At 35.2% G+C, this 27,218-nt stretch overlaps 1 protein-coding gene across 2 annotated transcripts; it reads left to right on the forward strand.

The window, feature by feature from the left end:
- LOC114054162 (ganglioside-induced differentiation-associated protein 1) lies at positions 1-27,218 on the forward strand. 2 transcript variants are annotated; one of them, XM_027877320.1, is made up of 6 exons: positions 1-114; positions 966-1,158; positions 21,750-21,923; positions 23,757-23,851; positions 24,953-25,067; positions 26,502-27,218. In XM_027877320.1, the coding sequence occupies exons 1-6, from the start codon at positions 1-3 to the stop codon at positions 26,882-26,884; spliced, it is 1,074 nt and encodes a 357-aa protein (XP_027733121.1). In that variant the 3' UTR covers positions 26,885-27,218. The 2 variants fall into 2 exon arrangements, with proteins under 2 accessions (XP_027733121.1, XP_027733122.1); XM_027877321.1 differs by lacking the exon at positions 21,750-21,923.

Genomic DNA, 27,218 nt, shown 5'->3' on the forward strand with positions numbered 1-27,218 from the left:
ATGGCTCTGAAGAAAGATGAGCAAGCAGGGAATGTGCCGCCGACTAAAGGGGAGTCCGACTCAGAGGTTAAGCTCGTTCTCTACCACTGGACCCATTCCTTTAGTTCCCAAAAGGTAAATGTTCGGGGAGGCCTTGGCACCGAGTATTGGGTTTCAGCACCGGGACAGCTCCCTTGGGTTGTTCATTAATGCTAGTCTACCTTGGCTGGGGAGGTGGCCACCACTCGCCTCTGCCACTTCAGCTTGGACTTATATTAGTCTTTCCGAGAGGAGCAAAGAAAAATCAACCCAAGGAATGAAGTGGATGTGCCCTATTTAGCCATAAATGCGACCAAGGCAGCATAGATTTATAGGCCTTGAAAGCCTGGCCTTTTTTAGTAATAGCAACTATAAGGTGGAGAGTTAGGAGAAAAGGGTCAAAGAAGTCACTCCACTTCTCAATTAAACTAATCATAATCTTGCTCGAACACTAACTTCTAAACGTCACCTCCTCCCACTCTGCTTCTTCTCTTTGTTCTCCTTCTTACCCCCATACAGCATTATTTACCCTAGTTTCAGGTTCTTGGCATTGTCTTTGGCTTGTCCAAATGGAATCAGACAGGGTTTGTGGTAGGGTTAGATTGCATATGATCCTTGAGGACAGCGACTGGTTTCCATTTTTGTTTTTGATTCTGAGCGCCTAGCTCAGTGCTTTGTACATAGAAGATACTTCATAAAAGCTTTTTGCATTAAATTATGTATAAAATAGGACTTTAGAATAAGAAGGCAAATACTATAAAAACCAACCTCAGTAGGTTATAAAAAAAGCATAGATGTTATCAGTACTTTCCCCACAGTCTTTAGATATTTAGGTTGCATTTACAAAGACATGACTCACAAGGGATTCAGAAGATGCTTAGTAGAATCAAGAGAAGTAATTTAATCCAGAATAAACACACTTTTGTAACCAATGTAAATTCTTTCAGGTGCGCTTAGTAATTGCTGAAAAGAAACTGAAGTGTGAGGAACATGATGTAAGTCTGCCGCTGAGTGAACATAACGAACCGTGGTTTATGCGTTTGAACTCTTCTGGAGAAGTGCCTGTCCTTATCCATGGGGAAAACATTCTTTGTGAGGCAACTCAGATCATTGATTATCTTGAACAGACTTTCGTGGATGGTAATGTTAAGGCTATTTGTTATCTCTTTAGTTTTGATTTTGGTAGAAGTGGCATATTTTCCATTTCCATAAGTATACACCAATAGATTCAGCAACAAATACTATAAGCTTTATCTCAACCAATGTAACTCCATTTTATTTTATCCATGTAAATTAAACCCTTAAAAACCTTTGAATAGTAACCATTCAATGAACATTTATTAAGCATCTGCTACATGCCAGGTACTTTTCATTGAATGTCTTTCCATTTAAATCCATATTGACAAAGACTTCAAATCATATAAATTCTTGGAAGGGAATCAAAATAAGTGAATTTGCTCTGTTTGCTAAGATAATATAGTAATTGAAATAAAACTCATGTTTTCACTTCTAAATATAATATATACTAAGAAAAAAATCAATCATTTGCAGTGAAGTACTGATTATTTTCCTAGCCAATGTGTCTCAAGAAAGTGTGACAGGAAAGACTAGAGGAGGAGACCAAATTTTAAGGTACTCAGAGAAAGATATATTCAGCTTTTAAATTTGGGGACGCTGTTTGTTCTGGAAAACATGTGTTTTATCCTTTTCTTTTCAGAAGACAACAGAAAGCCATCTTTTTCTAAAGTTAAGATAAGAATGCTTGGAGACAGAAATTACCATATGTTGTCCTCACAATTTTGTAAGAGAATTGACTAGAGGACTTCAAGACTACCTCTCTTTTTTCTTTAAAAAATTCCTCATTTAAAGTTTATTATCTCATTTTTATTGATGACTTTATTTCTATATCTCACTTATTTTCAAATCTCACAAATTTTCAAATATTTTCAAATTTCTATATCTCACTTATTTTCAAATTTTCAAAGGGATAACTTCCTTCTCTTACTCAGAAATCCATTCTTTTTAATAAAGATTAAAAAGAAAGGGGAAAAACAATTCAGCAAAACTGAACAATACATTCATTGTGTCTAATGTTGTGTTATATTTTATAACAACATAATCTTCCCACTTTTGTAATGAAAGGAAAGAGATGAATTTTCTCAACTCTTTTCTGGACTCAAGCTTGGTCATTATAATTAGGTAGCATTCAGTTTCATTTTGTCCTTCCTGTCCTTTCACATAGTTATGTATGTATTTTCCCTAAGTCTGCTTACTTCATTATGCATCAGTTCATATATCTTTCTCTGCTTATCTGAATTCTTCATTCACATGTTAATTCTTATGGTGCAATAATGTTCCATTATATATAAGTATAATTTGTTCAGTCATTTCTCAATTGTTTTCAGTTTTTCTTGACACAGAAAGCACTTATGGGACTATTTTGATGTATATGAGACTTTTGGTATATGTCTAAAAACGATGTCTGAAGGTCAAAGGGTTATGAGCATCTTAGTGATTTTTTAAAAACACAATTTCAAATTACTTCCCAGAATGGTTGGATCAAGTCACAGCTCTATCCACAGCATACTAGTGTACATATCTTTGCATGGCACCTCCAACATTGATTATTTCTATGTTTTGCTATCTTCGGCAATTTTCTAATTCTGTTTCTCAAACATGTCATATGGTTCTTCATTGACTGCCAGATGAGGATAATGTCACTGTAGTTAGAAAAAAGCCAGGAAAGTGACATAAATTGGCAAAATGACACAGAAAATTTAAATTACTAGATCAGGTAAACATATGAAGTGCTTAGAAACAAGATGCCTTTATGGGAGCTGAATGTGTATAAAGTCAGAGAGGTAGATAAGAAATGGGCCTGCATCCTATCTTTGTTCTATGTGCTCTCCTACCTTCAGAGAACTCTATTTCCCATTGCTCTAATGAGAGGCTACTTCTAAAATCATCCTTTTCCCAAATGAACTAAAGGAGGGAATGTGGTTATGGTAAGAACAATATCCTAACTACATTCCATGGTACGAAGTAAGATAATTTTTCCTTGTAAGGTATCAAAACCATCCTTGAGACTTGATTGAATTAGAGGACTAAAACCTCAGAATGTTGGAATCATTTCTATCTCACCTGAGTACAAAGCTTCCAACAAAGAGCTCAAGTACTTCTCTGATGATTGAATGGTGGAAAACTATGAGAGGGCTTCTCTCAATTAAATAAACCAAAGGTGTCCTTGATGTCTTCCTTAGTTTGCTGAGGCTAAGTAAACAGCCTTTTGTTAACTGTTTAATGGTTTTTCAAGTATCTTATTTTGTTCTAATACTAAACTTGAACTACCAGAAGACTGGCTTGAGTCAGGTCCAACAAGAAGAGTGGTGAACTCCTGTACTTGAGTTTATCAATCATTCATTATAAATATAAGATCTGGGGATCCAGACTAAAAGTAGATTCTGATATTCTTACTGATATAATCTGAAGAGAATTTCTTCATTTTAATTTGATTGAGAGAAGTTCCACTAAAATATTTTCATTTCTAAGGTGCTTGTGGATGGATAAGGCCAATCATAGTGAGCAATTTGAATTTCTTGAGGGAGATGTTAGCTGGACAACAGGACAGTTATGTGGGTTCAGAACTTACTGAAAAATGGATCCAAAGAGTAGTCATTAAAGGGATAATATAAATTAAATCTCTTAAAGTGTCTCAGGTGTCTGTTTTTGGTTCTGGACTGTTTCATATTTTTTATAATTACTTGGATGAAGGTATAGTGTATGCTTATCACAATTTCAGATGACATGGAACTGGGAGATATAGCAAACATTTTGTTTGGTATATTTCAACAGGCTAGAATATTGGACTGAATATAATAAGATGAAATTTAATAGGGAAAAAAGTAAAGTTGTTCATGTGGTTTTTTTTAAATTAAATTTTGGTTATATAAGATAGGCAATGTATGACTACATAGCAATTTGTATTAAAAAAAAGTTCTAAGGATTTTAGTGGACCACAAGCTTAATGTTTCAACAGAGTGACATAGAAGCCAAGAAAATAAAAGCAATTTTGGGCAGTATAGTTCCATTGTATCCTGGCAAGATCAGACTACCCCTCAAGCATTGTGTTCCTATCTGGGTACTGCATTTTAATGAGAACACTGATAAAGTGAAGAGTGCACAGAGGGTGGCAATATGGATAGGGAAAAACCTTTAATTAATACCATATGAGGAATGGCTGAATGACTTGGTAATATTTAGCTTGGGGAAGAGAAAACTAAGCTGAGATATGATGGTTTCAGAGTACTTGAAAGGTCACATGAAATAGAGATTAAATTTTATGCTTAGACACAGAAGTAGGAGTAACAATGATGTGGGTAGGACTTTTGATTTATATAATAGAAATTTCCTGTCTACTTTTCATAGTTTTTAGCTTCTATTATTGTGTCACTTCTTCCTGTTTTCAGTATATCCTTCCAACATCTAATTTTCTGCCTTATTTTACCCATTCCCTAATAATAAGAGCTAGCATTTATATGGTACCTATTGCATTGTGCTAAACACCTTACACATATTGTCTCATTTGATCCTCATAACTATCCTGTGAGGTGGGTGTTATTATTATCTTCATTTTGTAGATGAGAAAACTGAGGCAGATAGAATTTAAGAGACTTGCCCAAGGTCACACAGATAGTAAGTGTCTGAGACTGAATTTGAACTCAGTTCCAGCACTCTATTTATTGAACTGCCTAGCTGCTGCTAGTCAAGTTTGTGGACCTTGCAATAAGTTATTTTGTTCAGTTAGTTTCTTCAGAGTTCTCATTTATTTCTGAGTTTACAGTAATCTTATAGATGGTTGCAGTCTTCAGATCTCTGAATAAAGATGTTACAATGGCTTGCTTCAATCCTTGCCTCTTTATCCCTCTAATTTTTGAAGCTGGAACCAAATATCTTTCATCTGTAGGTTCAGTTTCACACCAGATTCGGGGACCAATTATGCATGGGAAGGATATAAGGGATCCCACGTCAGCAGTTTATTGGCTAAGTATTGTCAGTTTTGTATACAAAAGATTCTATTCTGACCTTACACCTTACTTCTAACAATTGGTCGCTTGTGTTTGAATTCTTTCATTTATTCCTTCCCTGATATCCCAATTATTGTGATAATGGGGTTTTGCTTGTAGCTCTAGTTCTTTAATGGCCAAGAGTCATTCCCCTGAAGCTCAGTCTTTGTAACCACTATTTACTTTGGTAACTTCATTGTGATTACTCCCTACTTCTGGAGATTCATGTGGGTATAATGATACTGGAGAAAGGCATTTGGACTAATGTTGAAATCATCAATCATTAATTGTAATTACCTAGAAATATTTTGAAACATTGGACAAGACCTAAAGGCCTTAACTATGTAAATGATATTTTTATTGCTGAAAGCAAGGGATTCAGAAGAGAAAAGCATATTTGGGAAGTAATCAGCTATTTAAGAAGAGATCTGAGAATGGGATTTATAGTTCTGAATCATGGCTTAAATACAAGAATGACAGATTCCTGACCAGGGATAAAGTGGATCTAATAAGGACTGGCAAGAAAATATCTGCTTTGAGTCTTGACAATCTAGTCAAAAGAGTTTTAAACTGAAAAGAAAGAGGGGGAAGAGAAAACTACTTGCATCCACCAAGCTAAATACCATAAAGAAGAACTATAACATAGAAATAATAGTAACAATAGAGACATCCAGAAGTCTACCAGAGATAAAATACAAGAAAGGAAGCCAATAATTAAAATAAAGTAAAACATGGTCTCAGACACTTATATAAAGATTCATAAAGTATGTATAACAAGCAAGTTGAACTATATATCCCAATTTGAAGAGGCAAATTTGAGCTCATATATGTCACTTCAATATGGCCAAATGAGACCTAGGAATGGAGTATGGTTCTGGAAGCAAATACTTTATTCAAAAGAAACAGGATAGGTAAAAAGGGGCTTGGCTGGAGTAGCCCTATATGGCAATCTATTAAGAAGAAACATTTATATGAGGAAATTGAGAAACCAGAGCCAGGAAGCATGGTGGAGAGCTTTGGGTGAAAATAAATGGAAACAGAAATAGAAGCAATATTATAATGGTATTATACTACAGAACACATGTACAAAAATAAGAACTGTATGCAGAGTTTGTAAAACAGATGACTAGCTTGGCACAGAGGTATGAGACAGTAAGGATGATACATTTCAATTACCTCAACAAATTCTAGAGTTATCTTCCATTGAAAGGCAGAGCAGTTAATGAAGGCTTGGCTTGCCTTAATGATAGTTTCATCTTTCAAATGGGGAGGAGATGCAACTAAACAAGAAAAAATTTATTTTGCATTTCTTCTACAATGAAGCATTAGTTGATTATGTGGAAATTATGGAAACCTTTAGGAGAAGTGACAAATTCAATTTTGATTTTGAAATATAGGTTAGGAAAATAGTAAATATCCTAACATGATACTTAGGTTTTAGTAAAGGAGATTTCAAAGAATTCAGAGAAAGGATAGATAGGATCTCATGTCCTAAAATTTTATAGGGGAAGTTTGTCCAGGATAAATCAGAAGGTCTCAAGAATGAAATTCTGAAGATGACAAGAAAAACAATCAAAGTTCCTTGTCTCATGAGACTGATATGAGTGCACAGAACAATTACCAACCACTGTAGAAAAAAAAGAGAAATGTACAGAATATGGAAACAATGGTATGAAGGATGAATGTCAAAACATGACCCAATCCTTAAAGAATAGTGTAGGGTGACTTCTGATTTTTGTGAAGAGTCCACTAAACTCCCAGAAGCAGCGGTCATGCTTGCAAGAGAACTCAAATTCTATAGTTCCTTCTGGATATTCCCTCAAGTACCACAGAGGTACAAATAGAAATTTGCTCAGGTTGTAGTAGGAGTGAGATACATGACAGCAGCAAGGAGAAGTAGCACTCTGTGCAATAAAAGAGCTTGACCACAGAACTGAGGAGCAAAGGGAACTGGGGCAGTAAATAAACAGGAGGGAAGTAGGGTGAGGGGAAGTGAGCCAGTACGTGCATGTGCTTGTGAGTGTATGCATGTGTATGTGTGTGTATGTGTGTATGTAGTGGTGATCTGCTAAGTGGGAGGGAAAGAACCCATTATTTATCTGGGAATAGGTCTGTCTCCCCAGAAGTCACTTGGGGCAGAGATTTGGGCTGATGAACCATAAATCCCGCAGCATGGGAGGAAACTGAGACAATTTTGAGATCTAGCCCCGCAGACAAATTGCCATCAAAGAGGAAGGAGTCAGAAAGTGAGCAATAAGATAAAATAAAGAAAAGAGACTGAAACCATCAATGATCTCAGGAGGAATTTGAGGAAGAATGCTCAATTAAAGACTTTGAACATAAGCAGATAAATCAACAGGGAAGATATTATTAAAAGAAGGGAAAATGGCTTCCAGATCAGAGAAAAAAATTGAGGCATCAATTTTAAAAAGTATTGTAAGACAAAGGAAAATGAATCAACATCTGATGAGGCAGAGGACCCTTATTATTTTGAAGAGAGCATGGAACCACAGCAGAATGCTCTTTAATGACTTCAGAGAAATAAGAATTGTGAAAGCAGGATTCATGTCCTGCCTAGCAGAAATAATTGGCAGAATAGAAAAACTTGAATCCATGGTGGCAAATCTCACAAAAGAAACAAATGAGAGAATAACTGGGAATACAAAAACAATTACATTAAAATAAAATGAGCTCTCCATACAAACAAAATTTGTTGATCTCAAATATAAGATGCATAGAGACAACTTAAGCATTATAACACCCCGAAAAGAACACAAGTTGAAAAACCTAAACATCACAATGCAAAAAATGATACAAAAACTGCCCTCAACTTCTGAACACAGAAAACAAAGTGTCAATCCAAATAATCCATTGATCACCTCCAGAAAAACACCCTAAGCTGCAAACTTCAAGACAAATTAGTGGTTATATTTAACATTCTATTGATAAATAATAAATTCTGCCAGTTATCAGGAGAGAAATCTTCAAATATAAAGGAGATTCAATCAACATGACTATTCTGCATTGCTCACCTTTCCACCCCTCACCAAAAAAAACCCTCAAAACCTTAGGAAGAAATGGAATATGCTCTGAAGAGCAAAAGAACTCAAGATGCAACCTAAGGTGACCTACCCTGAAAATTTGAGTCTAACCAGTAATAAAAAAAAGATGGATATTCAGTATAAAAGAGGAATTCAAAATATTCCGATAAAGAAAGCCAACTCTGAAAAAATTATTTGCTTCTGAAACACCTCAGAGAGCAGAAATATGAGAAAGTTAAAGAAATATAGCAACCAAAAATGACCATAAAATAAAAATAAGACCATTAAGAAAGAAGGAAGGAAAAGAAACATGGGAGAAGGGAGATATCCCATAAAGGAAATTCAGGACATTACAATAGGTATAATCTATAGGGATTTGGTACTTAGAGAGACCACTTATCTTGCCTCAGGAGAAGGTGAATCAGAGCTCCTGCGGGCAACTGACACCAGAAGAGTGGCAAGGCAGCAAAGGTCAATTATGAAGAACATAATCAGGAACACTGGGGCACTTGTCACCTGCATTTATAAAAATGAGGTTTAAAAGAAAAAAAGAAGGCCAAGGGACAAGATCTATAAGACAATATTTTTGAAATTGTTTAGAAGGAACTCCATTGTTAACTGATGCAACCATTCTGGAAAGCAATTTGGAACTATGCCCAATGGGCTATAAAGCTGTGCATACCCTCTGACCCAGCAATACTACTTCTAGGTCTGTATTCCAAGGAGATCATAAAAATGGGAAAGAACCAATATGTACAAAAATATTTATAGCAGCTCTTTTTGTGGTGGCCAAAGATTGGAAATTGAGGGGATGCCCATCAATTGGGGAATGGCTGAACAAGCTATGGTATATGAATGTTATGGAATACTATTGTACTATAAGAAATGATGAGTGGGCAGACCTCAGAAAATCCTAGAAAGACTTTTATGAACTGATGCTGAGTGAAGTGAGCAGAACCAGGAGAACAATGTACACAGTAACAGCCATATTGTGCGATGACTGACTACAATAGTCTTAGCTCTTCTCAGCAATGCAAGGATCTAAGACAACTCCAAAAGACTCATGATGGAAAAGCTATTCACATTCATAAAAAGAACTATGGAATCTGAATGTAGATGGAAGCATACTATTTGCTCTCCTTTTCGTTTGTTGTTTTGTTTTGATTCTTATTTCTTGTGGTTCCTCCCATTGGTTCTAATTCTTCTTTACATCATGACTAATGTGAAAATATGTTTAATATGAATATATAAGGAGAGCATTATCAGATTACACACTGTCTTGGGGAGGGGGGAAAAAGGAAGGGAAGAAAATTTGAAACTCAAAATCTTATGGAAGTGAATGTTGAAAACTAAAAATTAATAAATAAATTGTTTAAAAAATAAAACAAAAAAGAAGAAACTACAAATAGATACTTTAGAAACTTTAATTCCATGAGGATTTTGGAGACTAAGGAAAGACTAAATAAGTATCTGGGACTTGAATCAAAGAATAAAAAGAACAAATAGAAAAAGAAGATAAATAAAGAAGAGAATAAGGGGAAAATCCTTTTTAGAAAAAGGCACAGAAAATGAAATTCAAAAAGCTCTAATGAACTGAACAAGTTGAAAGGGAGGGAAGGAAATTTTACTTGACTATTTAACTATTTAAGAGAGAGAATAAAAGAGGGGAATAATTATATGACCAGAAAAAAGCAGGAAAGGAAAAGAACTAATAAGCAAAACTCCAAAACTAGGGAGAAGGGTAATAAACAGGAGGGAAGTAGGGTGAGGGGAAGTGAGCCAGTGGGTTTAGGATTGGCCTTAGGATAAATTAAGTGAAAATAAGTGAAGAACATAGGACCATATTTACAGAGGAAGAGAAAAAATCTAATTTTGAAACAAATGGAGAAAAACATAAACCTAATTCTCATAACTGTGCATAGATTAAACAATACAATAAAACATAAAAGAATGACAGATTAGATAAGAAAACAAAACCCCATAATTTGTTGTTTATGTGGAATGTATTTAACAAAGAAATAAACAGGATGAAAATGAGGGGCCAGATATTACTATGCATCAACTGAGCTTTTAAAAAGCAGGAACTGAAATAATTCTATCAGATAAAACAAAAATAAACATTCAAAACATAACAAGGAAACTACTTCACTGAAAGGAATCCTGGACAACAAATCAATATCAGTATTAAACTTATACACTTAAAATGTCTTAGCACTGAAATTCATAAAGAAAACATTAAATAGACTAAAGGAAGATATTGATAGCAATACAAAAATGGCAGGAGATTTCAATGCCTCTCTCTCTGTTTCAAATAAATATAGATGAAGATAGAAAGATAAACAAAAGAAAGCATATAGAACTGAACAAATCATGGGAGAGACTCAAGACAAAAGACTTATGTCTTCTAAATGCTAAAGACTGCTAATGAATGTATGTATTTCACAGAATCACATGGAATTTTTACCAAAAAATGTCCACATATTAGGGTGCAGAGAAATTGCCAACAAATGCAAAAAGGCAAAATTAATAAATACAGACTTCACAGATCACGGTACAATAAAAATAGCAATTGGTTCAAGAACCACAAACAAAAGACACAGCTCTAAATGAAGATTGAGTAATGCAATTTAAATAAGTGAGCCAAAGAATAAATAATAGAAACAATAATTATATAAAAAAATGATAACAATGAAACAACAAACTGAAATTTCTGGGATAGCTAAAACAATCCTTAGGGGAAAAATCTTATCCCTACATACATTAATCAAACAGAAAAAGAGAGGGTTAATGAATTGATTATGCATTAAAATAGAACAAATAGACAAATCCAAAATAAACATAAAGTAGGAGATATTATAACTTAGAGGAGAAATAATCTGGAAATCAAAAAGACTGTTGAAATGACACATAAACTAAAATCTGTTTCTTTGAAATGACTAAAACTTCATAAATATTTTAGCCAATCTGATAAAAAACAAGAGGGCAGAAAATTAAATCAACAAATTAGCAAATAAACAAGGAGAAATCACAACACAGCCAGAAGAAAATTAGAACTTATTATGCATAGTTATATGCTAACAAAACAGAACACAAAAGAGAGGAACATTTTCAAAAAATATTAAGTATCCAAGCTAATGGAACACCAAACAGAGATCTTAACCTAATCTCAGAAAAGTTAATAGAACTAGCTGCAAATGAACTACTGAAGAGAAAACCTTCAAGTCCTGATAGGTTTACAGGAGAATTTTTGCAAACTTTTAAGAATCAATAGGATCCATATTACACAAATTATTTTTTAAAATTGAGAAAAAACACACCCTGCTAGAATCAATTTATTTGGCAAATATAGTATAAATCAGGCAGGGACAAAGCACATGAAGAGACTATAGATTATAGACAAATATCATTAATTAATATCAATTACATTTTTTAAAAATAAAACACTGTCAGACTATAGTCATTCATCCAAGCAATTGTTCATCATGACCAAATTGAATTTATAGCAGGAAAGCAAGACAGTTAATTATTAGGAGAATAATCCACATAATTGATCATATTAAAAACAAAAACATCTCAACCCACACGATTACTTCAAAAATTTCAGGGAAGATCTTTGACAAAACACAGTATTTATGCTAAAAACCCTATGAAGTACAGGCACAGAGGGACCTCTTGCATATTATAAAAAGTGTCTATCTAAAATCAGAAGTAAACATCATATGCAATGGGCTTACACCAGTATTTTCCCCCAATAAATACAGGAGTAAAGCAAGGATGCTTATTTTACCCACGATCACTCTACATAACTTTGGAAATGCTAGCAATAGAAACAAGACAAGAAAAAGAAATTAAAGGAATAAAGAGAGGTAAAGAGGAGATAAGTCTATTATTATTTGAGATGATATAATTTTTTTACTTGGAAATTCTAGGAAATCAACAAAGACACTGAGACAATAGCTTCAGCAGAAGCTACAAACCAACCCTCAAAAATCAGCAACATTTCTATATAATGACAAAGTCCAAGAAGCAACAATAGAAAGAGCAATCTCATTCCAAATAAATATAAAGTGCATAAAGTATTTGGAGATCATTCTACCAAAGCATACAAAAGACATATAGATTCATTTGCAAAGTGCTCCTTAAAGAAATGAAGAACAATTTAAATGGAGGATTATCATGGTTCAGCCATGCCAGTGTAATAAAAGTGAAAATCTGACAAGACTACAAAATTAATTTATACTTTTAATGCTAAGCTAATATAATTATCAAAGAGATACTTCACACAAAATTCATTTGGAATAACAAAAGATTTAGAATATCAAGAAAAATGATGAAAAGAACTGTGTCCTGATCAGCAGCAGTCATCAAGACCATCTGATATTGGTAAAAAAAGTAGAGAGATAAATCAATGCAACAGACTAGACAAGAGAGAATCAGAAACAATGGAACTCAGTAGCTCAATATTTGGTAAAGTAGAAAAAATAATTACCTAGGAAAGAACTCTTAATTTGATTTTTGAAACTGCTAAGAAAACTGAAAAGCTGTCTGGAAGAAATTTCCACAATACTTTCTAGATCTAGATTGATGTATTTTGTTTTTATGTCACTATAGTTTCTCCCAATTTCAGAGAGTTATTCCATATAGCAAATAGTACTATTTTTCAAATACAAAAAAGAAAAAGAAGAGGAAAATAATTGAAGGATACATTAAAAACATCTGAAAATATGCACAATGTACAACACACGTGGGCCTTCCAACTCTGCAAAGGAGTTGGGTAAGAGTGTCTTTTCATATCTGTTCCTTTGAGGGGTGCCTGTTCTTTATAATTTTGTGACATTGAATTTTTATGTTTTTTATTAGTTGTTCTTTCTGTTTACATTGTTGAGGTCATCGTATGTGTTATTTTCTTAGTTCTGCTTACTTCTGCATTATTTCAAATAGACCTTTACATACTTCTTTGTATTTATCACATTCACCCTTTCTTACAACACAGTAATAACTCTAAACACTTTTGGTGTATAGGGGAACTTTCTTCTTGTCAATGGCCTTGCTGTGGTATGTCTAATAATAGAATCTCTGGGTTGAAGAGTATGGTTGTTTTAGCCACTTTATTTGATTAATTCCAAATTGCTTTCCAAAATGGTTGTACTGATTTTCAACTCCACCAACAATGCACTTGCATGCCTATCACTCCACAACTCCTTTACCATTGACTACTGTAAGTTTTTTGTCCTTGAGAATGTGCAGGGTGTGAAGGTGTGTTTTTTCTAAATTTTTAAAAATAATTTATATAATATGAATCTTATTGATTCTTAAAAGTTTGCAAAAATTCTTCTGTAAGTCCATCAGAATTGTTATTTGCATTTCTCTTGTTATTAGTGATTTAGAGCACTCTTTCATGAGCTCATTAATAGTTTGCAATTCTCAGAATTGTTTGTTCATATTCTTTGACCATCTATCTATTGAGAAATAGACATATATATATATATACACACATATAAATTATCTGTTAATTGCTTGTATATCTTGGATACTGAACCCTTATCAGATAAATTTGATATAATTTCCCCCATTTGACAGCTTCTATTCTTATCTGGCATACATTAATTTTTTCTGTGCAAAAGCTTTAAATTTCATATAATTATAGTTATCTTTTGTAATTGCCCTTATCTCCTGCTTGGTTAAGAATACTCTCCTAGGGGCAGCTAGGTGGCTCTGTGGATACAGCACTGGCCCTGGAGTCAGGAGGACCTGAGTTCAAATGTGATCTCAGACCAGACATTTGACACTAGCTGTGTAATGCTGGGCAAGTCACTTAACCCCAATTGCCTCGCAAAAAGAAAAAAAACAATAACAACAAAACAAAGAATACATCTCTTACCCAGAACAGAGGTATAGGATTTGCTTCTATTTTAATTTTTTTCATAGTATGATTTTTCTTGTCTTTGAAAAATCATACTATTTGCTATATAGAATGGTTCTCTGAAATGGGATGGGGTGTGATGTTGGGAGAAGCTATGGGATAAAAATAAAATACATCAATAAAACTTAAAAAAAAAAGGGTAGTGTAGTGTATGGGGCTTGAAGTCTGGAAAGGATGAGGCTAGACACACACACACACACACACACACACACACACACATTAAATGTAGGTATTGGCCTAGTTAGTAGAAAGACAACTACTTTGCTTGTTGGACTTAACTTTCTTTTTATGCCTTCCCCTCCCCCCCCATTAATTTGTACAGGAGAGCAGAAGAATCTTGTAGTTGAAAAACTATTTTTCCCTACCCCTAAAAAACTCAAAGTCCTTGGCAGTTTTTTGAAAGTTTTGACACCGATGTTGACTAGGTGAAATTTAGTAATTGGAAATTAAACAGGGAACAACAAGGAATTTCTAAACCTAAATCAATGAAGCTTTTGATAGAGACACTGCTGTTGGTAAACATGAAGTAAGAGTTAAAAGAATGAATTTAAGCCTGAAGACACTAATTAGTTAGGACTGTGTTTCAAAGAGCTTGACTTTTGGTTCAAGGCATTTCTTTCTGGAGAGGACCTCCCACTTACCTCCTATTCGAGCCAAAGTTCTGAGAATTGACAGATTATCCTGGGAGAAAAATCTCTAAGGATTCTTTTTTTTGTAGTTTGATGGATATTAGAACTTTGCCTTCCTGAAAAACTATATCTAAAGACTTCTATTTTAAAAATGATTACTACATTTTATTTTTAACTTACGGAATAAAACAAACATTTCCATAACATAGTACAATGAAAAGATGACTACACATGAAACTGCAAATCTACTATGCACCTTTCAAATATACAATGAAATTATCATGTAAATTTCTTTTTTTCTCCTCTACCCCACCCTAGAGATGGCTACTGTTAGACACAAATAGACATATATGTATACGTATGATTATTCTATACATACTTCTATTTATCAATTCTTTCTCTGGATGGAGATAGTATCTTACTTCATATGCCCTTTATAGCTAATTTGGGTATTTATAATAGTCAAAATAACTTACTTGTTTAAAGTCATTCTTAAAACAATACTTCTCGTACTGTACATAATGTTCTTTTGGTTCTGCTCATTTCACTCTTCATTATTTTGTGCAAATTTTCCCATTTTTTTCTGAGATCATTGAGCTCATAATTTCTTATAGCACAGTAGCATTCTGTCACAATCATGTACCGCAACTTGTTTAGCCATTCCCCAATTGATGGGCATCCCTGGAATTTTCAGTTCTTTGCCACCACAAAGAGAGCTGCTATCAACCTTTCAGAATATATAGGCTCTTTTCCTTTCCCCCTAATAATCTTTGGAAATAGACCAAGTAGTGCTATTTCTGGTCCAAAGGATATAGGTAGCTTAGTAACTCTTTGGGCATAATTCCAGATTGCTCTCCAAAATGGTTGGATAAGTTTCCAATTCCATCAACAATAAATTAATGTCTCAATTTTTCCACATCCCTTCCAACATTTGTCATCTTCTCCTTCTATCATTTTAGCCAATCTGATAGGTGTAATATGATATCTCAAGGTTGTTTTAAATTACATTTCTCTAGTCAATAATGATTTAGAGCATTTTTTTATATGACTCTACATTGTTTTGATTTCATCAGAGAACCATCTATTTATAGGCTTTGACCATTTATCAATTGGAGCATGACTAGTATTCTTATATATTTGACAAAGTTCTTTGTATATTTTAAATATGAGACCTTTATTTGATAAACTGTCAAAGAAATTTTGAAATCTCCCTGCCAAATTTTCTCCTTTCTTTTAGATCTTGGTTACATTTATTTTATTTGTACAAACTCTTTTAAATTTGATGTAATAGAAATTATCTATTTTAAACCTAACTTTGCTCTCTATCTCTTGTTTAATCATAAATTGTCCACCTATCCATAAATCTGATAAGTAATATGTTCTATGTTCTTCTAATTTTCTTGCAAAATCTTTCTTTGTATCTAAGTCACATATCCATTTTGACCTTATCTTGGTAGATGGTGTAAGATATTGGTCCATCCCCAGTTTCTACCATACTGCTTTCCAGTTTTTCCAACAATTTTTTTAACCAAATATTATTTCAAAATCCTAAATCTTCACACTTGTCAAATACAAGATCATTATGTTTATTTGCTTCTGTAAATTGTATGTCTCTTCTATTCCACTGATCTAGCTTTCTATTTCTTAGCCAGTGTCAGATAATTTTGGTAATCACTGCCTTATAGTTTAAGATCTGCTATTGCAAAACCTCTTTCTTTTACATTTTTTTCATTATTTCCCTTGATATTCTTGACTTTTTGTTTTTTTTCCAAATGAATTTTGCTATTATTTTTTCTAATTAAGTAAAATTTTTTTGGTAAGTTAATTGAGATGATATTGAATATATAAATTAGTTTGGGCAAAATTATAATTTTTATTATATTGGCCCTGCCTACCCATGAACAATTAATATTTCTCCAATTATTTAAAATCTCATCTTATTAATATAAAAAGTTTTTTTTATAATTTTGTTTTTGTAGTTCATGGGTTTATTTTGGCATGTGTACTCAAGGTATTTTATACTGTCTAGAGTTATTTTAAGTGGGATTTTTTTTAGTGTCTCTTTTTGCAGAATGTTGTGACATATATGAATGCTGATGATTTCTGTAGATTTACTTTATATCCAGATATCTTGTTAAAATTATTGTTTCAACTAATTTTTTAGTTGTGGAAGAACATGGCTCAGATTAATGGATAGAGAAAGGTTTATTGCTATTTTTCTTATCATCCTGTTTCATTAAATGACTGTGATTACCACAGCATTTGATATATACGTACTTAATGCTTATTGATTAATTGACTATGAGTTGATCTAATTGTATCCTCTTATTTATAAATGATGATATAGAGAGGGCAGAGCTGTTTGCTTCTATTTTCTATGCCAAGAAAAATGACCTTTGAACCAAAAGCGGAACAAAAATGACTAGTTGGAAATTGATACCCAAGATAAAAAAGGAAATGGAAAAAGAATGCTGAATTCAAGTTACTTCATCCAGATGACCTTCCTCCTTGGGTTCTGAAAGAACTGGCAGATTTGATTGCTGATCTATTGTCAGTGGTCTTTGAAAGATTGTAGAGAATGGGAGAAGTATCCCAATATCAGAAAGAAGCAAATGTCTTGAATTTCTTAATTTTTAAAAATCAGTATATATTTTTTACATAATTTCCATTTCTGAATATTTCTCTCTCCATCTTTTCTGTTTGGTGAGGCAGCCCCTTTAATAGAATATAAAAGAAAGAGAAAAAAAGTTTCACAAAATTAACCAACTAATTAAGTCTCTGTTGTCCTGAGTTTTTGGAAAAAAATGCAGAGAATGGTATTTAAAGCTATAGGTTAGTGAATTTTACTTTAATTTCAGGCAAAATTCTAGACCATAATGTTAAGAAGTGTCAGTATCAGTAAGGAATATCCAGAAAAGGAGGCCATGATCACATAGACACAGCAGGAAGAATTCATACCAGATTAAGATTATTTATTGTAGATATAATTTACTTAGATTTTGGCAAAGTGTTTGTTAAAAATCTCTCTGGGTATTCTTGTGGTAAAGATGAAGAGATGCAGTTTAGACCATAGCATTACTAAATGTATTTGGAATTGGTTGAGTGGCCACACAAAGAGTAATCAAGGTTTGATGTCACTTGTGAAGGAAGTCTCCAGTGGTGTGTGACCCAGGGATCTGTGCTTAGAACTCTCTTGTCTCTGTCTCTTTCTCTCTGTCTCTGTTTCCATCCATCTGTCTGTCTCTCTGTCTCTGTCTCTCTCTCTCTGTCTCTCTCTCTCTCATCTCCCCTCTCTGTGTGTTTCTCTCTCTGATTTTTGTCAATGATTTAAATAGAATGCTTATCAAATCTCCAGCTAATCAAAAGTCAGGAGGGTTATCTAACTCAAAGAATGACAATGTTAGGATTTTAAAAGTTCTCTACAGGCTAGAACTTTGGGCTTACTTTAAAAAAATGAAATTTAATAAAATCTGAAAGGTTATAATGTGGATGGGAAAGAAGTTATATTTGTTCTTCCTAGCCCCAGAGAGTAGGATTAGGTAGAATGGGTAGAAGTTGTAGAGAGATTGATTTAGACTTGTTTTGAAAAGTTTCCTAACAAAAGTGGAATGGTTTGTTTCAAGATGTATTTGGGGAGTGAATGGGGAACCAAGAAAAGCCTCCTGCAGAAGGTGGTATTTCAACTGAGTCTTTACAGAGGCCAGGGATTCTAAGAGAAGGAGATGAGAGAAAGCACACCAGTCATGGGGAAAGTCAGTACAAAGACACAGAGGTGGTTGTAGAACACTATGTGTGAAACAAGTAGGACCTAAGAGGCAACTAGGCCAGTGTGGCTGGATAGTAGAGTTGTAAGAAGTTGGGAAGGTAGGAAAATGCCTGGTTGTGAAGAGCTGTATGTGCCAACAGAGTAGTTCAAATTTAATACTAGAGGTAGTAGGGAGCCACTTGAGTTTATTAAGGAGTGGAGGAAGTGATGTGATTAGATCTGTACTTTAGAGAAATCACTTTGGTGGCTGTCTTGTGGCTATATTGCAATGAAGAGAAATTAGAGGCAGGAGAAAAATCAAACAGAGATTTCTTTACTTGGTGACATTTTTTTTCAATCATTGAAGCCAGAAGAAACTTTTGTCCTGAATAAATGGTTAGGGATATTGGAAGTATTGGTTGGTTTGTAGAGAGACTGAAGGCTGATTGTTGAAATGTGACCATACATTTTTGCAAATGACTCACCTGGAGGTTGAATGCTTACAGCCTTCACTTGCCCCCTTTTCCCATAGGGTCATATCAAGAAGGAAGAAATGTGTCTTATTACATCTTGTATCAAGGCTTGTTGGAGAGTGTTGTGCATTGGAAGTTTCCTTCTTGGTAAAATTATGCTGGCAGCCAGTTTTGGATTGTATTGGAGGGGGAGTTAAGCATTTTTCTAGTGTTTTGTGTAGGCATTTTTGTAGATGTAGGAGGAGAAAGAAAGAATAAAAACAGCCTATTGTCCCCTGGAAATTTTGCTTATTGACCTGGCATGGGACTTTGCCTTGTTGCTCTACAGAAATTGTCTAATACTAGATTTTCAACACTTTCTGAACCAGTCTGAGACTTTCAAAATCTCAACTAAGTAAATTATATAAGTACTTAATTGTAAGTACTTAATACATATTTATTGAATTTTTTTATATTACTGACATTAGTCAATAAAAGAGTTGTCAAATCAACAAACAACAAACATTCATTGGGCATTTACAAGGTGTTAGGCACTACGCTTAGCTTTGGGAATACTATTTGTTGCTGTTATTGTTTAATCATTTTTCAATCATGTTCAACTCTTCATGACCCCATTTGAGGTTTTTTTGGCAAAGATACTGGAGTAGTTTGTCATTTTCTTCTCCAACTCATTTTACAGATGAGGAAATGGAGGCAAACAGGGTTAAGCAACTTATCCAGGGTCACACAGCTAGTAAGTGTCTGAGACTGGATTTGAACTCAGGAAGAGGAGTCTTCTTGACTTCCAGGTCTGGCACTCTATTCACTGTGCTACTTAGCTGCCCACTTTGGGAATACATGTACCAGCAGAAAGAATAATAGTCCCTGTCCTCAAGGAGCTTACATTTTAATTGGGGAAGACAGCACATAAAAAGAAATTGAAAAGAGGAGAAGTACCTTGGTAGGGGCATGGTAGAGAAAGTCTGGACTATCAGAACTATAGCCTGGGGTAGAGTAAAGAACTTTGTCATTCATTAAAGTAATAAAGGAGTGGTTAAGCAGGTTAGTTGAAACAGGAATAATTATGGAATTGTGGAATTATTGGCTGAGGAGATCCAGTGCTTTACTTATTCTCTACTCTTTTGTGAAGCCTGTAGAAACTCATTTTTGACTATTAAGTCACATGATTCCTATTTCCTTCTCCTGATCTCTGACATTTGTACCCTTTGAAAAAATATCACAAGACAGGCATAATTGTGTGGTTGAAAGAGTACCGGCCTAGAAATTGGAAGTCCTGTCTCTGCCACTAACTAGCTATGCCACCTTGAGAGAGCCATTTGACCATTCTGAGGTTCCATTTCTTTATCTGTAAAATGAAACAGCAAGATTCAATAATGCCTAATGTCTCAAACACTAAAATTTAATAAATGGATGATGAATGTCTAGTTGAAAAAAAATAAAATCTTAACTAGACTTAGTTAACTGCCATGTAAACAATGACAACCAATCATTGATCCTTCAAGTTTTGAAGCTTTGGGTTTTGGGGAGTCTGATACTTCTTCTGGCAGTTGACTGACTGGACCCACAAGGTAGGAGTATTCTCCATGTTTCTCAGAAAGTCAGCTATCTTTTCTCCTTTAGCTTTGCCTCTCTCTATGGGGCAGCACCAATTCACTGTCAAGGAATATGTGGATTTGTGGATTTACAGAACTAGTTCTTGCAGAAACTAGTTCTTGCAACCCCATGTATTAGGAAACTGCAGCTCCTTCTTGAACTTAATATACTTTAAAGTGTTCTAGTCACATGATTTTGGCATAATGGGGTTGGATCTCTATAGAAATTGACAAATATTCTTGGATAGTGCATATAGTGGATTCTATTCAGCATAGACTATAATTAAATAATAACTAGCACATGATACATAAAACTATGAAAATCTACCCAACAGTTATTAGCCCACAACTTTCCTAGACTCTGGGAGCCCCTAGAGAGTACAGAAGCTGCTTTGACATTCTGGGAGTTCTATGACATGCACAATTTGCATTTGCTTTCCTATGGCTATGCCCTTTCAAGGGGGCAAAGAAGCACATGATTGACTCACTTCCAGTTGGGATGTTCTTTCAAAGCCAACAGAGAACCCCCAAGGAATTTTGGATTGTGACTTATCACATAGAAGATAGACTTTGGAGTTGGGTAGATTTAGGGTTATATGGAAGATTCCACAATGGGTAATTTTCTCAGTCCTCTTTGATTAATTGTTGGTGGGGAGGTCACACGCTTTCAGCCTGCTATTGCCGTTGCTTATCCTGGCATAACTCTCTGAAATGGACACTGAATGGGATCTTCTTTTGCATCTGGGTTATATCTCTTTAGTTCCTGTTGCCACTCTCAGTCAAATATCCACTGTGAAGAGTAGCAGAGTGGTGGAGAGTCAGATAGGTTCAAAGGAGCACTCCATAAACAAAAAAGAATGTATGATGAATCCAATTCTCATATTTGAATTTTGAACAGTTCCTGGGAAAGAACAATTACCAGTAGCAACTTCTGTGGGGCAAGACCTTTCTTGTTCCCTGAAGATCCAACCTTAAGATAATTAATTTACATTAAAAATTTTGGAAGAAAACCCCCCTCTATTGGCGGTCCTCTCATCTGTGTTCATTATTGTGTTCATATCAGTAACCTTGTATATAATGTCACTTCATATTTTTAATTGCCTAATTAAGAACCCATTATTTGCGATTATAATCCCTACTTCTTAATACATACTTATTATCGTTTAAATTCTACTAAGGTCATGCTGATGATTTTTATCATAATGTGTTTCTTTTTGCCATGCTACCTAACTTTAATTTTTTTTCTTTATGCATGAATATCTTAGAAAAGACACCCAGGTTAATACCTGAAAAAGAAAGCATGTATTACCCACGAGTCCAGCACTACAGAGAACTCCTTGACTCCTTGCCCATGGATGCCTATACACATGGTTGCATCTTACACCCAGAACTAACAGTGGACTCCATGATCCCTGCTTACGCCACAACAAGGATTCGAAGTATGTAAAGGATTCAGGAACCCGGATTTGTCTCACATTCCTTTTATAACTCATTTGTCTGATTTCTATTATTTCTTATGGTCATGGGTAGGGCTTTTCAATTTGTTTCACATACACCCCCAAGATTATTATAGAAAATAGATGCTTCAAGTTTATTAATCCGTGCCTTATATTAAGTAAATGTTTGTTTTTTAATTAGCGCATTTCCCCACTTTTATTTTGGGGAAGGCTACATACATCACAAAATAGGACTCCTTTGTGGTAAGGTTCATTGATATAGTGGAAAAAAGATTGGACTAGTAATGTGATGAGCTGAGTTTTTGTTCTGTTTTCCCTCCCCGCCCCTCCCACTGACTAGTTATAGGATTCAGGAACATTCTGAAATCTCCTCATGGTCTCAAGTATAGTGACCTATGAGGAATGAATACCTGACTTATTCTGTTATATTTCAATAGAGCTTGATTTTACAACAAAGGCCTAGGCAATATTAGGCAACTAGGCAATACTAACCTAAAGAAATTAATGAAAACCTTGTTCCCTCTATGTAGGAAAACAAAAGGCTATTTTTATTTGCCTGTGTAATTTTTTTTATAATAATCTATTATTTATTGATATTTCTTTTTTCCCAAATGCTCTAGAGGAGAATGCTAAGCCTCAGTGGTTCTCCTTTGAATATGTCTGTTAATTTCATGAATGGTTCTTTAGATTCATTAATCTTCCTAACTTCTTGCTCTAGTCTTCCCTATACTGTTTCTCCCCTTATTTGCTGCTTCACCTCATCCTTTGATTCTGTATCTTCAAGATTTTAAAGAGATGTTGCTTTACTTGGGCATAATAAGATTATACAAAGTTTTGCTCATGTTTTGAGAAGCAATGGGGTGTAGTGACTAGAGGGGTGGCCTTAAAGCCAAGGAGACCTGGGCTCAAATCCTGCCTCTGATACATAGATCAGATCGTGGGCAATTATTTAATCTCTCAGTGCCCCAGGCAATTCTCTAAGATTATAAAACTGGTAGAGGGAGTTTTCTCACCTAGGTGTTCTCTATACCAATAAAATGACAGGTTCAGTCTCTATCCCTCCCGAGAGATTATTGATGTCCAGACAAAACTTAAGAGTCCCATAAGACTTGGCCATACAATTGGCTGAGTATTGGTAGATCATTTCCTGGATATCACACAGTATAATGAAATTATCCATTATCCCCCTTTCTGCCTATTCCTTCACAATTAAGTCTATGTGTTTACAGAGCCTTGATATTACTTGCCTCACATGTTTGTGGACATGCAGTTATGATGATGATAATTCTAGAATTACTTTATTGCTACTCTAAAATACTGATTTTATGGCTTACAGCCAGGAGTAGGTGTATTCTAATCATTTTTACAGTAATTTTCAGAGTCCTTTATTTCCCTACTTCTCATTGGGGCATGAAGTCAGGAAAGAATTTCTATCTAGGGGTGGAATAGCTCCCTGGAGAGAGGGCCTAGGGAGAAGGGGAAATATTGTGGAATTGTACTGATTTAGTTGTCCCAAGGCTTCCTTTTATTCATTGTTCCTGTCAGTAGAGTCTGAGGTAGTCTGAGGTAGTCTAAGGGCTTTAAAAAAACAAACCGTTCTCTACTCTTTTTTATACCTTTCTTATTTCTGAATGATTGTATTTATAAATCACTTAATGGGAAAAGGATTTAAAAGCAAGCTATCAGTTTCACTGGATTGAACAAATTTACTTTTATTTGATTGAAACCTTTGTAGGTACACCATGCTGTGCCATGTTGTGATCTGAGAAAAAACTTTGTTTTTGTTTTGTTTTTGGAAAATGCTCCCAACATCAGGCCAAATAGGTAATACTGAGTCTGAACTGAAGAAACTTGCTCAAGAAAATCCAGACCTTCAGGATGCATACATAGCAAAGCAGAAACGTCTTAAAGTAAGTCACCCAGGGTTATTCCTAGCTTTCTTTCCTTCCTTGGGAGTCTTCCAAGAAGAGTCTTTCACGCCACTCCCCACTCCCAATCTGTCAGTAATCATCCGGAGGCAGTTCCAGTCATTGGGGACCAGAGGAATTCACTGTGTCCTCCCAGCAAGGTGTTCTCCCTCAGCAAAAGGCCAAGTGTGCATGTACAGCTCTGCAGAAAATACTCCAGCTCAACAAAAGTCAACCCCTAGATCTCATCAGATAGACTGTTGAACAACTCCCCCCAATACCTTCTCCATTGCTTTATCTCCTAGCCTTTTTGTTTTCCTTTCTCCTTTGCAATCCTACTTTATTGGGAAAATATTTTCACCACCATCACAACAGTCTCTTATCGTCTGCCTAAGTCCTGTGCCTGGCTGTGGTGCCCTGTTTTCCCTAACACCTGCCCCCTCCCTCCAAAAAAAAATCACTATTTTTTACCAAGTGAAAATGATCTGTCCTTTATATGTTTTTTTCTGAGCATTTTTTTTGGGGGAAATTTCTCCTTTGCTTTCATCACTTTCTATTTTATAGCATCCCAATTTTGTTCCTGTGTCATCTTTCCTCTATTAAATTATAAGAACTTTGAGGGTAAGGACTTCCATTTTTCATTTTTGTGTCCCCGTAGTACCTAGTACAATACCTTACAAGTACTAAACATTCAATAAATGTTTGCTAAATTGAATCAGTGAACCATCATTAATTATATACTCTCCCTGCCCTCCTTAGTCCATGTAGGCCTAAAGAGGTTTTTATTCCTATGTAGATTGTCCTTTAGAGTGAATATAATGGACTTTCTGATGCCTCTCTCTACTGGCTAGTCCCCATTCTTTCCTTGCTGTAGTCATTTGAGTCTGCTTGGAAATGCTTCTGAGAAAAGGAAGTTACTTATGAGCACCTTTTCTAAGCTGAAGTTTTCTCTTAACGGAGTTTTTCACTTTAAATTATCCTGTTCCCTTTTGCTGCCTTCTAGAATAACACATGGATTCATAAGATGTAGACTTTGCACTGTGTAAGTCCCTCACAGAAATTGAATGTGTTCAGTGTGGCTTTTTTTAAAATTTGTTTGCTTAGTCAAAGCTACTGGACCATGACAATGTAAAATATTTGAAGAAAATACTTGATGAGCTTGAGAAAGTTTTGGATCAAGTTGAAACTGAATTGCAAAGGAGAAATGAAGAAACCCCAGGTAAGTGCTGATTTAGGTGTCTCTCCTGTCCCCTCCTACCATTGCTATCATGCTCACCTTGAAAGATATCATTTCAAACATTTTATCCATGCTTTCTGTTCATATTTTAATTATGATCGTGATAACTCAAATGAACTCAGCAAAATCAGATGCTTAGTGGTCACTCATGTGGTATATGAGAGAATGGAATGGTTTTTTAGTGAAAGTGATAGAAGACAATAGCATTCAGATTCCACAGTTCCCTTTCACTCCTGGGCATTAATCTGGGTCTTTGTCTAAATACTGTTTTTCATTTTGCCTGTTCAGGCATGGCTTCTGCCCCCAAAAGTACAGGTGAGAAAACCATATGAATCAGGAAGCATGCATATCTTTTTGGGGACAAAGGAAGGCATCTGGACCTGTGATTTCATCAATGTGGGGGACTTCCAGTGTGGAAATCTCTTCTATCAATGCATATAAGTAACTATTCTGTAATTTTTAGTCTTAGAGTAGGACATGCAGCCTGTTTTTTGTATGGGTAGCAAGCTAAGAATGGTTTTTAAAATAAATTTCTAAAATAAAGTTTTATTGCTTTAAAAATGTTATAAAAATCCCATTCTTAGCTTAGGCAGTACAAAAATAGGGGGTGGGCCAGATCTGACCCTCAGGACCTAGTTTCTAGATCCCAGTCTTAGAGTTGACTAGAGTCTGGCCCATGGTCACAAAGCTACTGTGTTCAAAGGCAATACTGGAATCCAGAGTTTTCTGCTGCTTAGGCTGATCTGTTCTCCACAGCTCGAGCTGTCTCTCAGATGCATGATATAGAGAATCTAAAGTTTGGACTAGTTGTGAACATATGCGGGCTGAGCTTTATGAATAAAACAATTCCCATGTGCCCATATATGTTAGTCCCACCTGTGCAGCATGCTGGGGTCTCTAGATGATAGTTCTGTCGCTTGAAACTTTCCTTGCACAAGGTGACAGAGTGTCCCTGCTTTGAAAAAAAAAAATTAATGGCAATGCCATTGACAGTTGCAGGCTGACCCTGATCTTGTTACCTCAAGCACACCTGTTGTTTACTGAAATGAGCAGGGAGTGTCTGGCGATCACGCTGCTTCTTGGAGGCCTTGAGCCACTTGGGGTCCCTTATGAAGCATCAGGCAGGTTTTAAGCACCAGGGGGCTTCAGCTTTCACCCAGAGACCTGGGCAGCTAACAGCTGTTCCTCAAAAATCCCTTTAGCTTAGAATAAATTAGCTTTTGCTTTTATTTTTTTTAAGCATCAAATAACTTGGCCATGAGTGTTTCAATAGGAGTAATACAGCACTTTTAAATGTTGATATCTTTGCAGTCACTCTTAAAGATGAGGGGATAATGTAGTCAGGCAGCACATCTCCTTTGGGTTCTCCCTGTATAGTATTTGCACCTAATTCTCCATGTCTTTTTCTCTGATTAGAGGAGGGCTGCCAGCCTTGGCTCTGTGGTGAATCTTTCACATTGGCAGATGTATCGCTTGCTGTCACATTGCATCGACTGAAGTTCCTGGGTTTTGCAAGGAGAAACTGGGGAAACGGAAAGCGACCAAACTTGGAAACCTATTACGAGCGTGTCTTGAAGAGAAAAACATTTAACAAGGTTTTAGGACATGTCAACAATATATTAATCTCGGCAGTGCTGCCAACAGCATTCCGGGTGGCCAAGAAAAGGGCCCCAAAAGTTCTTGGCACCACCTTTGTGGTTGGTCTGCTTGCAGGAATGGGCTATTTTGCTTTTGTGCTTTTCAGAAAAAGATTTGGCAATGTGTTTTTAGCACTGAGAGCAAGACAAAATTATTTCTAGGCTTGTGCTGTGTTGGCTATGGCAAACGATGTGGCCTTTCCAATTGACACTTGCCTCGCTCCTAGGGCTGGTAAAGCATTATCCTCAATGAGCAGGAAGACGTGCTGATTTAATTTCCTTTACTCTCTGGCTAGCTTATAAGTTGAGGGCAAGCTATAGGATTCTTTTTTTTTTTTTTGTGCTTTGGTAAATTTTGAGTACTTGTTTGAATTAAAACATCTTTTAAAAAATAGGCAAGGTGAATTTATATAAAAGATATCTTATGTAGTTAGACCATTGTTTCAAGATTGCAATTTCCCCTTGCTACTTAAATAAAAAGATGTGCTGCTGAATT

This window comes from Vombatus ursinus, unplaced genomic scaffold (genome assembly GCF_900497805.2).
Source record: "Vombatus ursinus unplaced genomic scaffold, bare-nosed wombat genome assembly UNPS02014812.1, whole genome shotgun sequence".
Taxonomy (NCBI): Eukaryota; Metazoa; Chordata; class Mammalia; order Diprotodontia; family Vombatidae; genus Vombatus; species Vombatus ursinus.

What these genes read in the sequence shown, in the direction of transcription:
- LOC114054162 (XM_027877320.1), top strand. Translation starts at nt 1, where the DNA reads ATGGCTCTGAAGAAAGATGAGCAAGCAGGGAATGTGCCGCCGACTAAA. An exon ending in TGAACAGACTTTCGTGGATG is followed by an intron (nt 1,159 to 21,749) that starts GTAATGTTAAGG and finishes TGAATATCTTAG; the next exon opens with AAAAGACACCCAGGTTAATA. An exon ending in CGCCACAACAAGGATTCGAA is followed by an intron (nt 21,924 to 23,756) that starts GTATGTAAAGGA and finishes TCCCAACATCAG; the next exon opens with GCCAAATAGGTAATACTGAG.